General features: G+C 43.2%; 1 protein-coding gene across 1 annotated transcript in view; it reads right to left on the reverse strand.

Moving 5' to 3' along the window:
• Positions 1 to 16,257, reverse strand: part of LOC139228820 (probable E3 ubiquitin-protein ligase HERC1) — a 426,955-nt gene that overhangs the window by 141,420 nt on the left and 269,278 nt on the right. Inside the window, exons 44-47 of the mRNA XM_070860235.1 lie at positions 13,202 to 13,458; positions 10,591 to 10,718; positions 4,899 to 5,026; positions 832 to 1,038 (exon numbers count right to left, since the gene is read on the reverse strand). Of these exons, the coding sequence (XP_070716336.1) occupies positions 832 to 1,038; positions 4,899 to 5,026; positions 10,591 to 10,718; positions 13,202 to 13,458 (720 nt within the window). The remainder of the gene's footprint in view (positions 1 to 831; positions 1,039 to 4,898; positions 5,027 to 10,590; positions 10,719 to 13,201; positions 13,459 to 16,257) is intronic.

Below are 16,257 nucleotides of genomic sequence, written 5' to 3' on the forward strand. Positions count from 1 at the left end.
CCTTTAGCCAATTTTGTATCCACGCTGCCACTGTCCCTTTAATCCCATGGGCTTTAATTGTGCTAACATCTATTATGTGATACTTTACCAAATGTATTTTGAAAGTCCATATACACAACATCAATCACAGTACTCTCATCAACCCTCAAACACGATTTGCTTTTAACAAATCCATGCTGACTTTGTTATTAGCCCCATGCTTTCCCAAATGACAATTAATTTTGTCTCAGATTATTGTTTCTAAAAGTTTTCCCACCACCAACATTAGGCTGACTGGCCTCTAGTTGCCAGGTTCATTCCTCTTCCTTTTTTAAACAGGGATGTAACAGTTGCAATCCTCTCTTCCGCTGGCACCATCCCCATATCTAAGGAAGATTGGAAGATTGTGGCCAGAGCCTCCCTTATTAACCTAGGATTCATCCCATCTGGACTGGGTGACCTTCTTACTTTGAGGACTGCCAACATTTCAAGTACTTCCACTTTATTTTTATCCTATCCAATACCGCTACTACCTCCTCCTTTACCGCTACATTGGCATCTTAGAATGGTAGCATTTTTGTACTGTAAAGCTGAAGATTAATTCCCTGTAAAAATGATGGGATGAATCTCAACTGGAAAAAGACCACGTAGAAGGCCAAAGCTAAGATGCTGGGGCTTTGTAAAGTAACACCTGAAGCAAATGTAACCAAAAATTGTATCTGAAACTATTTGACTGTCTATACCTGTAATTGCAAAGAGCTTTGTCACAGCTCTCAAAGTGCAATATTGTACTGGAATATCAATATTATACTATAAAGTGACAGGATATAGGATGCCATTATTTGAACATACCATCTTTCCTCTGACAATGCACTAGGTCAATCGTGTCAGAAACAGATGTTTCTGTAACTTCGATGCAGCCAATTGATCCATCCAGTCGACCCACTAATAGAACCTCAGCTTGTCTGTTATTGCCTTTGCTTAAGAATGGTGCTTGAATATCTGCCCAGGTCAAAGCAGTTACCCAGGAAGGCTGAATCTTCATATGGATTTGACTCCCTTTGGAAGAAAAAAAGTTTATCAACTTACAGAGACATGCAGGAGAGAGACAGAGGTCAAAGGAAGACCTACAGAAACAGGTAGAATAAGGAAAAAGTCAGAAATAGAGAGATGTAGACACAATATGAGTGAGTAATTTTTTTTTTTAAAAGTACATCGGTATACTGGAGCAGGCAGGGGTTTATGGGTAGGTAAAGGATGCTTGATATTTAAAGGAGGAGGAAATCACAAGTAGATAATACATCTTTATTCTCATTGATTCTGTCAAGCAGTACACACTTCTTTGCTCGCATGAGTACAAGACTGGCCAGTATCTACCAAAGAGAACAGTTGGGTTCCTGTCAAACAGAAAAACAGTTTAAAAACACTTAGTACAACTAAACTCTGATTATCACATCAGTGCTTGAAGAAGATGCAATAGCTGCTCCACCTTGCAAGCTTGAAGATGCCATTTTTGAGATTAACTCCTGACATGGCATAAAACAGGTCAAATGACCTATAAATATTTAAGTTTTCATCCAGGTAGATGACAGCAGATACTTTATCCATTTTGCAAGAATCTAATGAAGGTGCTTTATGTCCAGTTTTACAATGTATGGTCCGGTAATTTCTAAAATATAAAGCGAAGAGCCAAAGTCTGCATTTTTATAAAAACTAATTCAATTTTTCACTTATTTTCGTGTCCAATTATGAGTGAGCATTATTTAAGATTTTCAAATAAATTTTCATCAGCAGCGAAGAAAATTTCTGAACCAAATCAATAATCTGCCTAGCTGCTCTTTGTCAATAGCTTTCACCGTGGCAAAATCTTAGTGTTTGGAGAGAGACATACCCATGGTATGTGTCACAGTAGACACTGCTACTTGTTCCTGCAACCTTGGTTAGACTGCACTTGGAGTACTGTAAACAGTTCTGGTCTCCATTTTATAAAAAGGATATAGAGGCATTGAAGGTGGTACACTAAAGATTTACTAGAATGATACCAGATCGGAGAGGTTATACTTATTAGAAAAGACTGAACCAGTTGGGGCTCTTTTCTCTAGAAAAAAACAACTGAGGGATGACCTGATAAGAGGTCTTTATGATTATGAAAGAGATTGATTGGGTAGACGTAGAGAAGATGGTTCCACTTGCGGGCGAGACCAGAATTAGGGGCCATAAATATAAGATAGTCACTAATAAATCCAATAGGGAAATCAGGAGAAACCTCTTTACCCAGAGAGTGGTTAGAGTGTAGAACTCACTACCATAGGGAGTAGGTGAGGCAAATAGCATAGATGCATTCAACAGGAAGCTAGATATGCACGAGGGAGAAAGGAATGGAGAGATTTGTTGACTGGGTTAGATGAAGAGGGTGGAAGAAGGCTCGTGTGGAGCATAAACACTGGATTGGACCTGTTGGGTCAAATGGCTTGTTTCTGTGCTGTAAATACTTTGTAATACTTTGTAATTGGTTTGGGCTATTTCAGTATTGTGTAATGAGATAGGGTTAATTAGTAATCTCATAGTAACGGATCCTCTGGGGAACAGTGACCATAATAGGATAACTTTACACATGGAGTTTGAGAGTGAAATACTTCAGTCAGAAATGAGAGTCTTAAACTTAAATAAAGCCAATTACATAGGCATGAGAGGCGAGTTAGCTAAGGTAGATTGGGAAATTAGATTAAAAGGTATGACAGTAGATAAGCAGTGGCTAACATTTAAAGAAATATTCCAAAAATTCTCAATGAATATACATTCCATTGAGAAATAAAAACTCCACGGGAAAAGTGATCTATCCGTGGCTAAATAAAGACGTTAAAGATAGTATTAGATTAAAATAAGAGACTTATAAAGTTGCAAAGAATAGTAGTAAGCCAGAGAATTGGGAGAGCTTTAGAAACCAGCAAAGGATGACCAAAAAATTGATTAAAAAAAAGGGAGAAAATAGAAGAGTAAACGAGCAAGAAATATAAAAATGAATTGTAAGTGTGTAAAAAGGAAGAGAATAGCAAAAGTAAACATTGGTCTCTTAGAGGCTGAGACAGGTGAAATTGTAATGGGGAATAAGGAAATGGCAGAGACTTTAAACAAATATTTTATATCTGTCCAGTAGAAGACACAAAAAGCATACTAAAATAGTGGGGAACCAAGGGCTAATAAGAGTGAGGAACTTAAAGTAATTAATATCAGTAGAGAAAAAGTGCTCAAGAGACTAATGGGACTAAAAGCCGACAAATCCCTTGAACCTGATGGCCTACATCCTAGGGTTCGAAATGAGGTGACTGCAGAGATAGTGGATGAATTGGTTCTGATCTTCCAAAATTCCCTAGTTTCTAGAATAGTCCCAGTGGATTTGAAGGTTGTAAATGTAACCTCGTTATTCAAGAAAGGAGGGAGAGAGAAAACAAGGAATTACAGCCCAGTTAGCCTGACATTAATCATTGGGAATCCATTATTAAAGAATTGGTAACAGGGCACTTAGAAAATCATAATATGATTAGGCACAGTCAACATGGTTTTATGAATGGAAAATCGCATTAACAAATGTATTAGTTTTTTGAGGATGTAACTAGCAGGGTAGATAAAGGGGAACTAGTGGATGTAGTATACCTGGATTTCTAAAAGGCATTCAATAAGGAGCCATATAAAAGTTTGGGCTCATGAGGTTGGGGGTAATATATTAGCATATATAGAGGATTGGTTAACGGACAGAAAAGAAAGTAGGGATAAACTGGTCATTTTCCAGTTGGCAGGTTGTACCTAGTGGGGTGCAGCAAGGATCAGTGCTTGAGCCTCAGCTATTTATAGTTTATATTAATGACTTAGATGAAGGGACTGAGTGCAATGTATGCAAATTTGCTGACACTACAAAGCTAGGTGGGAATGTAAGCTGTGAGGAGGACATAAAGAGCCTGCGAAGGGATATAAACAGTGGGCAATAAGGTGGCAGATGCAATATAATGTGGGGAAATGTGAGGTTATTCACTTTGGTAGGAAGAATAGAAAAACAATATTTTTAAAATGATGAGAAACTATTCAATGTTGATGTTCAGAGAGATTTAGGTGTCCTTGTACAGGAAAAACAGGAAGTTACCATGCAGGTACAGCAAGCAATTAGGAAGGCAAATGGCATGTTGGCATAGGGAGTTGGAGTACAAGAGTAAGGAAGTCTTACTACAATTGTACAGGGCTTTGGTGAGACCACACCTGGAGTACTGTGCACAGTTTTGGTCACCTTATCTGAGAAAGGTGCAACAAAGGTTCACTAGATTGATTTCTTGAGATGAGAGGGTTGTCCTATGATGAGAGTTTGAGTAGATTGGGCCGATACTCTCTGGAGTTTAGAAGAATGAGAGGTGATCTCATTGAAACATACAATATTCTGAGGGGGATTGACAGGGTAGATGCGGAGAGGTTGTTTCCCCTGGCTGAAGAGTCTAGAACTAGGGGGCCTAGTCTCAGGAATAAGGGGTCGGCCATTTAAGACCAAGATGAGGAGGAATTTCTTTACTCAGACGGTTCTGAATCTTTGGAATTCTCTATCCCAAAGGGTTGTGGCTGCTGAATCATTGAGTATATTCAAAGTTGAGAGAGATAGATTTTTGGATTCCAGGGGAATCAAGGGATTATGGGGATCGGACGGGAAAGTGGAGTTGAAGTCGAAGATCAGCCATGACCTTACTGAATAGTGGAGCAGGCTTGAAGGGCTCTATGGCCTATCCTGCTCCTAATTTTTATGTTCTTGACATTTTGACATATGCATGTACATCAATATAATTAAAATCGTGCTCCGAAAGGAGGAGGGGGCGGGGGAGGGGGGGTGGGAGGGAAGAAGTAGAGTGTACAATGGATTAAGTTTATTATTAATTTCTTACCGTCCACTAGATATATGTTGATTATTTTGTCTTGTGAAGCTGCCAAGAATTCACCACTTGCACTCCAGTATACAGGAGACAAATTGAAGTCAGCTGAAGGTGTACCTGGCCTCTTATCCGAGTCCTCACTGACAAGATCATATAAGGGATGAAAAATAGGATTTCAGTAACATTTCACAATTATTACCAAAAAATGCGTTGATGATTCTCTGCTAAACATATAAACAAACTACATGGCCCCGATGTTTACGGGGAGAGCTCGGGGGCTGTTTTGCGAATGGTTTCCCTCAGGCCCTGCTGAATTTAATGGCCTCATTAAAATTGTTTGTCTCCATTTCCCGGCCGCTGCCAGTCAGATTGAGAAGCTGGTTAGGGGAGGGAGAATGGAGACACATCCGGTGGGGGGGGGGGAAAAGAGAGGTGAGACGATCGGAGACACATCAGGGGAAGATTGGAGACACGTCGGGGGGGGTGAGGGGGAGGTTGGGGTTGGAGGGAGGGATCAGAAAGGTCAAAGGGGAGAACAAGAGGGTCAGCGGGAGGGGGTGGGGGGGCAGGGGGGGTCCTTGCCTCCCTTTAGCTGCCAGGTCTCCCATGGCCCGAGACCCGGCCAGCCAGGATGAAATTTAAAATGGGAGATTAAATCCAAGGCTGGCAGCCTCATTATAATATTTAAATTACCAACCCGCCTCTTGGGACTGGGTTGGTCACCAGCCCCACCTCCATTCCGCCAGTTAAAATAGGGAGTTGATGGGTTGGAGTCGAATTTCAGATTAATTTTTACATCCCACCTGACCCAAATCCACCTATTTGTTGGGTGTTAAAATTCCCACCCATGTATCAGCTTGGCTTAGTGGTAACACTCAAGTGTCTCTGAATCAAGCCGCACTCCAGGACTTCAGCACTTAATCTAAGCTGATACTTCAGTGCAGTGCTGAGGGAGTGCTGCATTGTTTGAGGTGCTGTCTTTCAGATGAGACATTAAAACCGAGATCCCGTGTGCCTGGACATAAAAGTTTCCGTGGCACTAGTTATTAATAGCAGGGGAGTTCTGGTATCCTGGCCAACAATTATCCTTCAACCAACAGATCCTTCATCAAAACAGATTAACTAGTAACTATCGCATTGTTTCTTGTGGGAATTTGCAGTATGCAAATTGTCTGCCGCAATTACCTATTTAACAATGACTATACTTTAATAATAATTAATTAGCTGTGAAGTGTTTTGGGATGACAAAAACAGCCACAGTTACAACCCTTCCACATTCCTCCTATATTACTAGTTTTGGAAACCAATGAAAAGTTAAATCAAATTTCATAAGTACATATGAGCAAATAATATTGTCACTTTAATTATTAATAACTAGCCACTCTTTTTAATGCTTTTTACAAACTAATGGATTCCTCAAACAAGAAAATCATATAAAAAAGTAAAAAATACTGCGGATGCTGGAATCTGGATTAAAAACAGAAAATGCTGGAAATCTCAGCGGGTGCTGACCTGCATCAGGTCAGATGCTACCTGATTCACTGAGAATTCCAGTATTTTCTGTTTTTATAAGAAAATCATATAGATGGCAGGCCAGGCAGCATTGGTGGAGAGAAGGTGGTAGGGTTTATGTTTCAAATTGATTACTTTTTGTTAGTTCTAATGCTGCCTGACTTGTTGAGTGTTTCTGGTATGTTCTGTTTTTATTTCAGATTTCCAGCATCTTTTGCTTTCTAATTATAACATGCTTTTGGTATGGCTTCCCTGAGGAGAATCTGGTACAAAACTATTCATAGTTAACAAACACATTTACATTGACAGTACAAGGAGTGAATCAAGGTGGTGGCTGGTGTGCAATGGCCACTCCACGTTAAGACTTCATGCACAGGCACCTGCCACCATTTAAAATGAGTTCATCAGTCATCTGAATACTCATTTTTAGTGTGGAAGCAAGTTATCCTTGACCCCGAAGGACTGCCTATGATGATGATGATGATGAAGAATCAAGGATGATACCTACACTTACATATCTGTTAAAAGGATATGCTTAGAGACTTGACAGTAACCATGGTCCTCAGCAGCTTTCTTGATTGCCTTATAAAGTGGGAAGAATTTTCCAGATTTGTTCCTGAAAGGGACGAAACGTTGCCTTCCACGACACATTACTAGTGTTTAGGGAGGTCGGTGAATGAGGTTGTACTGTCTAGTGAACAGAGTGAACACTGATGGGCATTGTGGTCTTTTCATTCTCTTTAACATGGTTCTGCAGAGTGCTCTGGAAAACGTATTCGGTAAAATTCTGAACTAAGGATAGTAGCTGCGATTCATTCCCATGAGGGAATGGTAGCATAGTAGTTATGTTACTGGACTAGTAATCCAGAGGCCTGAACTAATGATCTGGAGACACGAGTTGAAATCCCATCACGGCTGTGAAATTTAAATTCAGTTAGTTTAATAAATCTGAAATTAAAAAGCTAGCATTAGTAATGGTGTCCATGAAACTATTGGATTGTTGTAAAAACCCATCTGAATTACTAATGACCTTTAGGGAAGGAAATCTGCCACCCTTACCCAGTCTGGCCTGTATGTAACTCCAGCAATGTGGTTCTCTGAACTGCCCTCAAATGGCCTCGCATGCCACTCAGTTGTATCAAACCGCTCCAAAAAACAGCCACCCAGCATCAATCAGATTCAACATGACAAAGGCCCGTCAACCCTGCCAAGTCAATCAGACTAGTCAAGCAACAACCTGACATAGTCATAGTCACGACTCCTCCATCACCATTCTTGGGTATGTCCTGTTCCACCCGCACAATGGTCGGGAAGGATTGGCCCTGGGAGTCCTCAACATTGACTACACACCCCATGAAGTCTCATGGCATCAGGTCAAACATTGGCAAGAAAAACTCCTCCACGCTGAACACCACTTGGAAGAAGCATTGAAGAAGCAAGGGCACAAAATGTACTCTGGGTGGGGGTCTTCAATGTCCATCACCAAGAGTGGCTCGGTAGCACCACCACTGACCGAGCAAGCCGAATTCTGAAGGAAATAGCTGCCTGATTTGGCCTGCAGCAGATAGTGAGAGACTCAACACGGGGGAAAAATCTACTGTAGTGCTGAAGACATGTGCTCCAGAATTAACTGCGCCTCTAGCCAAGCTGTTCCGGTACATTTATCTGACAAAGTGGAAAATTGCACAGGTGTGTCCTGTCCACAAAAGCAGGACAAATTCAAACCAGCCAAATACCACCTCTCAATCATATGCAAAATGATGGAAGGTGTCATTGACAGTGTAATTAAGCTGCACTTACTTACCAATGCTCAGTTTGGGTTCTACCAGGACAACTCAGCTCCAGACCTCATTACAGCCTTGGTTCAAACATGGACAAAAGAGCTGAATTCCAGAGGTGAGACCCAGGACTGCATTTCACTGTGTGGCATCAAGGGGCTCCAGTAAAATTGAAGTCAATGCAAATCAGGGGGAACACACTCCACTTGCTGGAGTCATACCTAGCACAAAGGAAAATGGATGTGGTTGTTGAAGGCCCATCATCTCAGCCCTAGGACATCGCTGCAGGAGTTCGTCAGGGCAGTATTCTAAGCCCAACCATCTTCAACTGCTTCATCAATGGCCTTCCCTCCATCATAAGGTCAGAAGTGGGGATGTTCGCTGATGATTGCAGTGTTCAGTTCCATTTGCAAGTTCTCAGATAATGAAGCAATCCGTGCCGACATGCAGCAAAACCTGGACAACATTCAAGCTTGGGCTGAAAATGGCAAGTAATATTAGAACCACACAAGTGCCAGGCAATGACCAACTCTAACAAAAGAGAGTCTAGTGTAGTATATATGGATTTTAGTAAGGTCTCACATGGCAGACTGGTCACAAAAGTAAAAGCCCATAGGACTCAAGGGAAAGTGGCAAGTTGGATCCAAAATTAGCTCAGAGGCAAGAAGCAAAGGGTAATGCTTGATGGGTGTTTTTGTGACTGCAGGCTGTTTCCAGTGGGATTCCACAGGGCTCAGTACTAGATCTCTTGCTTTTTGTGGTATATCTCAACGATTTAGACTTGAATTTAAGGAGTATGATTAAGAAGTTTGCAGACGATACAAAAATTGGCTGTGTGGTTGATAATGAAGAAGAAAGCTGTAGACTGCAGGAAGATATCAATTAACTGGTCAGGTGGGCAGAACAGAGGCAAATATAATTCAATCCGGAGAAGTGTAAGGTAATGGATTTTCAGGAGGGCAAACAAGGCAAGGGAATACACATTAAATGGCAGGACACTGAGAAGCCATAACCTACAAGGCTACGGTCCAAGAGCTGGGATTAGGCTAGATAGCTCTTTGTCGGCCGGTGCGGACACTATGGGCCAAAATGGCCTCCTTCAATGCTGTAAATTTCTGTGATTCTGTGAGTTTAGTCACCTCCCCATGACATTCAATGGCATTACCATCGCCAAATTCAACACCATTAACATCCTGGGTCACTATTGACCAGAAACTTAACTGGACCAGCCACATAAATACTGTGACTACAAGAGCAGGTCAGAGGGTGGGTAGACTACGACAAGTGACTCAGCTCCCGACTCCCCAAAGCCTTGCCACCATCTACAAGGCACAGTCAGGAATGTGATGGAATACTCTCCACTTGCCTGGATGAGTGCAGCTCCAACAAAACAAGAAGCTCGGCATCATCGATGACAAAGCAGCCCAATTGATTCGCACCCCATCCGCCACCTCAACAAATCCCTCCTCCACCACCGAGGCACTGTGGCTGCAGTTTGTACTATTTGCAAGATCCTCTTCAACAGCGCCTCCCAATCCACGACCACTACCACCTAGAAGGACAAAGCTGGATTTTCGGCTTTATGCGATTTCCCCCGTTTCTGAGTGCAAATCGCAGCGAAAGAAATCAAAATTTTAGTGCCGGGTTAGCGTTAGCACCAGAGCACGCAACTTTTGCCAAATGAAAGTTCATGACGAGCATTTCCAAGATTGCACCGTTAGTGCCTGGTGCGCCTGGGGTGCGGCTGCTTTTTGCTGGCGGGTTCCCGGGCGGATGCTAAATCAGGCGATATGCTAAAAAATTCCGCCCGGGGTGCTAGCGCAGCGATGCACGATGATTTATGTCATCGAAATGGTGAACAGCGGGTGGGCGCTAAGTTTACCGCCGCAAAACCATTGCCAAAAGTTCCGCCCGGGCGCACAATCTTGTGTGCCTCGTTTCACGCCAAAGAAATTGTTTTTGCGCCCGCCCAGGTGCTAATTGGGGCGCAAATGAGCCAAGAATCCAGCCCAAAAGCTGCAGCAACATGGAAACACCACCGCCTCCAAGTTCCCCACCAAATCACACACCATCCTGGCTTAGAATTATTCTTTCATCGTCGCTGGGTCAAAATCCTGGAACTCCCTCCTTAACAGAACTGTGGGAGTTCCATCACCTCAGAGGCTGCAGTTGTTTAAGAAGGAAGCACACCACCATCTTCTCAGTTGGGGATAGGCAATAAATACTGACCTTGCTGATAAATCTACTGCCCACTTCGGGAGTGTTCTACTGTTTTCAGGATTCATTTTTGGCAAAGGAAAGTGCAGCAGCTGCCTAACTTCAAAATTTCTCTCTCATGCATTTTCCAAAACAGTATTGATGAATGCATCACAATATCAAAGAAAGACATGTTTGCAAAAGTCACACAAACATACCAGGTTTTAAAGCAAACAGTTTGCATTAAAGCAACTGTACTTTTTGTTAAAGTCCATAGGCGAATGGTTCCATCCAGGGCACTTGTGGCTAGCAAACCCTTTGTAACTGACCAAGAAGAACTTGTGACCTGTTATTGAAATCAAAATGGACAGAGTTTAGATACTTTTCACCACTCCAAGAACATAATCATCATCACTATGCATTGACTGAATAACTTTTGCAAATGGTATTCCTTTCCATCCAAGTTTTAGTCCTGATTCTCTGTTTATTTGAGAACATGCGCACTAATATTGCAACAGCCAATTGTAAATTTATTTGAAAATCAAAAAAAACATTAAGCAGCATAATAAAGCGTGAAAAGAAAACGCTATTTGGCCTCCATACCTGGCTTTATGGACTGAATAAAGTATTACTAATAGATGTTTTGAGGCAATTTAGGCAGAAGAGAGCTTGCTTTTTCTAAACAATGCAATGTTTAATTCAATAATTATCACTACATTAGCAACATTAGCCCAGATTTTGCAGTTGTCATGGTGAAATTGTCAGCATTCGCCGTCATTATTCTGTGAAACCGAACAGCAACTTCTGGCGTCCACACATGTGCAGTTAACCATGGAAATCCAAAGTTGCTGTCAGTGATTCCCTGCTCCTCCACAGGGTTCACTGTTCAGTCCCTGTCGACGGCAATCTTTAGAAATCACTTGAATTGCTGTGAACTTCTCCCTTTATGCTGTAATATCACTGTTAAAAACCCCCGAAAAAGTTAAGCCTTGTTAAATGAGATGTAACTGAGTTTTTAATGGCGTTCTAAGTCATAACTACTGCTGAATAACCTCTCTGACCCTGAAAAAATAATTTTATATTCATGTAATGTCAGATTTTTCAATGATGGTAAAAAAATGCCATAGGTTAATATAATAAAAATGATTTTAATTTAAAGTTTGTTTATGGTATTTCAGCTTCTACCTTAACCTCATGTTTATGTCTGAATCTTTATTTCGTTCTCTGTAAAATGTTCTAAGTGAAAGATAATCAGTGCATTTTACTTCTTGGTTTGCTGTGTGAGATTCTTCAATGTGATTGGCTCGAATGTCGGAGATCCCCTAATGTTGGCGCCAGAATCAAACTAATATCGGGAAAAGTGAAATCGACGCCACAGAGATCACTCGATCTTTGGGGGCAGCATTGTTCAAGGTCAGCGGCGAGTGCCGTCACTTCACCGCTGACCACAAAATCTGGGCCATTGTGAATGTTTACGTGCAATTTTTTTGTGCTTTTGCCAGCGTAAGAGCTTTAAAAAAACATTTTAAAACTTGTGCAATAAGATAAGTTTATTTTTAGCCTCTTTAAAATTAATTAAAATTGCATTTAATTAAATATTTAAAACAAAAATGTAGTTTTTTGCAAAATAAATTTACATGTTTTAAAGATGTGACTTAAAAAAAATTATTTGATATCTAGATGTACTTTTTGGGGTATTCCCATTCATACTTATGGGGTTTCCGTGCATATGGAATCCTCATAAGCATGAATGGGGATTCCCTTGTCATTCGTTGAGCAAGCCCACGTGACTCCAGAGGTGCTCCGTGAACTGCCAGCGCCCAAGATACGTGGACCCGGAGAGTCCCAGGACTGCAAATCTCTGTTCCTCATGGACCACCAGGTACGTGGGCAATTTATTTGCAGATCAGAAGCATTTCCCCGTGGGAAGCCTCCAGCCGCGAATTCAGGGCCATTATCTGATTAAAAATCTTACCTCTGTGCACACTTCCTGTCTGTGCCATTTAATTACCTATTATCAATTTTGCCATTATAAATTCCCATATCCACAATTATTGCTAGATTTGGCTGTGTGAACTTGCCACATTGAATTTATACATACAGGCCACTTGGTGGTGCTCATCCCCAGCTGTAAACTTCTTCAGAGTTTTATCCTTGAGCAAGTTCCTCTCTGCAATATCTTGATTTATCTTCATTTTTTATCAAATCAATTTCTATTTATTCTATTTTCATAATGCATAACCATTGATTTGCCATCAATGACTGCTGCACAGTGAAATGAAAACTAAAGTTCATCTCTGTCCCATTTTAAGAGTTGGCTTCCCACTGTGGCTCATCATCTCTCATCTTTTGGGCACTTTGTTACTGTAATTGCCAGCTGACCCTCCACACTTCAAAATCTCTCCCACTGCTCAAAACCTAGATTTCTGGATGAAGTTTTACGCTCATCATGGCAATAACTGTAGTGGGGAGTGGATAATTTTCCTCATTTTGGCACCCAGCACTATGTCAAGTGCTCCCAGGCGAGATTAAGAATAAAGCTCTGTTCCTCTGCCAAAACCTAGAAGAAATCCAATATTGCACAAATCTGAATTATTTAATTTTATCTGTAATCAATCCTTATGGCCTCTGAGCAAGATTAAAGAAGACAGAATTCAAATCTAGGTCCGAGTTGTGAAAATACATTTTTTCCCTTTTTTCACTTACTATGCTACCCTGCTTATCTTTTCTATTTCTAATATTCAACACTTTAATTTTACATAGCCTTATGTACATCAGTATTAGAAATCAGGTTGAAATATTTAAAATTTAGATAAAATGGAACCATACCCGGTTCTCATGTGCTTCCAGCTTAACAGTAGGACATTTCCGGAGATCCCCTGCTAAATCTGCATAGGTTTGAGGTCTAAACTGGTTGTTCCTTTCTGATGTAGACAAGGCCTGTACAAGATGCTGCGCAGCCCATTGACGATGTCCAGAACTCAGTCTCCCTGACAGGCAACAGGCTGCAAGTGCATTGGCCAGTTCCAAGGGTCCTACATGTGATGATGAATAATAGGCAGATGAGGAAGTATTTGGAGCAGCATCTGGAAAAGAAAAGGTGAAAATTGTTTCAACATCATTTAATGTTTTTCTGAATCTGAATTTACTTTTATGCATTCGTTCCTTTCCCAACATGACTACTAGCATCCATGAAGCATCCTTCTGTCAGAAGATCAGAGTGCTATGCACCATAAGACTTCTTTATGATGGCTATTTTGATTTGCTGAACCAAACATGAAGCGAAAGTAAGAATCAGTCAGCCAAACAAGTTGGCAGAAATAATATACTGGCTAGTGACCAGCACTTGAAATTTGATAGTTCAAATTTAATTTAGAGGTGGTCAAGAAGTTAGTTAAAAAGTTACTAATCGTACAGTTGTGTTTGACCTATTGATGACTGTGGTGTATGTAGTACACAAATCACTGACTCCACATGGTCTGGTGTAAATCTAACTGCTGTGACCTTCGTCCTTTATTGTTCAGCTCCAGAGTGCCTCTCAGGTGTGGTGGGCAGCCTTATATAGCACCTGTTGCAGGTACTACCAGGTTTCCCACCACAGCGCCCTCTGTGGTGTGGCATAGTGCTTACATTACATTTAAGGTACTGGGACGATACACACATCATTACATAACATCACCTTCCCCCCCCTCCCCACCAGGACGCAGGACAACGATACACACATCATTACATAACATCACACTTGTCCAACGGAAGGCAGGTAGGCATAGACAGTGTGTTAGTATGGTACATTTTAGCTGGTACATTAACTAGTTAGTGACTGGTAACGGATCCCTGATTTCCTTGTTAGCCGTTATCATTAATTGTACTTCATCCATTATTTTACACAAATACAGTGGCCATTCAGCATTAAAAAATTAATTCTTATTATAAATTCGCCATCTCACATTAACATAGCTCATTTTAGACTCGCTCTGCCTTACAGAAGTCCTTTGTGGGGACCACCTCTAGGTAAGGCCCTTTTAAGACTCCCGGGTGCATTTTCTTTTTAAGGCGCCATCTTTGATGCAGGAGGATTCCACGAGGCTTCTCCTTGGGCGCCGCCATCTTTGATGCTCTGCTGCTTTGAGCACGATGCCGCCGCCATCTTCTTCTCCGCCACTCCGATGCCCTCCACCGTCGCAGCCTCCGCTCCCCTCCGCTGCCACCTGACTTGCCGCCTCTCCTGCGACCGTCGTGGTCTCTGCAGCGGCCGCACTTGCCGCGTCCCCCGCAGCGGCCGCCGACCTCCAGCTGCTGCCGTCGCCCGATGCTAACAGCTCCTCGGTGGGGCTCTTCTGAACCGCTGGCCATCCTGGATTCCTCGCACCCCGCTGGCTCACTCCCCCCCACTAGGCCCCTCTGTGCAGGGCTGCTTGCCTGTGGGGGCTGAGGCTGCGGGATCGGTGTGTGAGGTCCGGGGCTGGGGCTTGCTTGTGGGGGCTGAGGCTGCAGGGTCTCTGTGTGAGGTCCGGGGCTGGGACTTGCCTGTGGGTGGATTGAGGCTGCAGCTCCAGCTCGGTCAGCGCTGCTCTCTGGGGACCCGGGGCACGGCAGCACTCCAGGGAGCAGCAGCCTGTGGAGTGGTGAAGTCTTCCCAGCTCCCACGGACCTTCCCCATCCACCTCCAGCCGAGGAGTGTCGGCCCATCACCTGCAATGACCCACAAAGGTAAACCGTGCGTCTCGTCCCCGTGGGATACCTGCACCATCGCTCTGCCAAGAACAGGTATTAGTTCCCTGGTGTTGGTACGCAGCTTCGCCGTGACCGGGACCAGCTTGGGTGGGGCAGCTGGGTTAATCCACAGTTTATCAAAAGTTCTCCGACTCATCAACGACAGATCCAAGCCCGTATCCACTTCCATACTCACAGGGACTCCGTTGATTTTTACTTCCCTTATCACTGGGGGCAAATCGCCGGTACACGTGTACAGTCCAAACACCTCATCTTCTTCTGCCTGCTCCTCGCTGAACAGTAGATCATCCCCCATCTCCTCAGCCACATGGTGAGTCCGATTTCTTTTACACATACGCTGAAGGTGGCCTTTAACGTGGCAGGTATTGCAGTGTACTCTGCAAACCTGCACCGGTGAGCCCCATGGCTTCCTCCACAACGCCAGCATGGTGCTGCTTGATTGGCCCCCCTCAGCGGACTCTGAGTCCCAGGATCCCGAGGTCCATGCTCTCTGCCCCGGGCAGAGCCATGTTCTGCAGTTTTGTCCGTGGTGGGCACTATCCTGTGGACAGTGCCTGCCGGGTTCGAGACTGTGTGGATTATTTTCTTGGTGCTGCAAGTCGAGGTCATATGTGCCCGGCTGATGGTGATGGCCTTTGTCAGAGTGACTGTGGGTTCCGTGGCTAACAGCTTGTGAAGGAGGCCCTCGTGGCCAATCCCCATAACGAAAACGTCCCGCAAAGCCTCGTCAAGGTGTGCGCCAAAATCACACAGCGCCGCGAGTCTCCTGAGGTCCGCAGCATATTTGGTGACATCCTGGCCCTCAGGTCTGCAGTGATGGTAAAATTTGTATCTGACCGTGAGGATGCTCTCCTTCGGTTTCAACTGGTCACGAATGAATTCAGTCAGCTCCTCGTATGACTTGTCCCTGGCGCTCCCAGGTGCCAGCAAATCCCTGATGAGACAGTAAACCTCATCTCCACAACTGGAGAGCAATATCGCCTTACGCTTCTCTCTCATTGCATATGTGTTCTCCGTCAGGTCGTTTGCTGTGAAGTAGTACTCGAGCCTTTCCGTAAAGGCCTCCCAATCATTGCCCACGGTAAAATCTTTTAGCGAGCCCAGAGTAGCCATGGTTGCGTGGAGTTCGTCCGCTTCCTCGTTGCCAATGT

The sequence above is a fragment of the Pristiophorus japonicus genome, chromosome 2, assembly GCF_044704955.1.
Source record: "Pristiophorus japonicus isolate sPriJap1 chromosome 2, sPriJap1.hap1, whole genome shotgun sequence".
Taxonomy (NCBI): Eukaryota; Metazoa; Chordata; class Chondrichthyes; family Pristiophoridae; genus Pristiophorus; species Pristiophorus japonicus.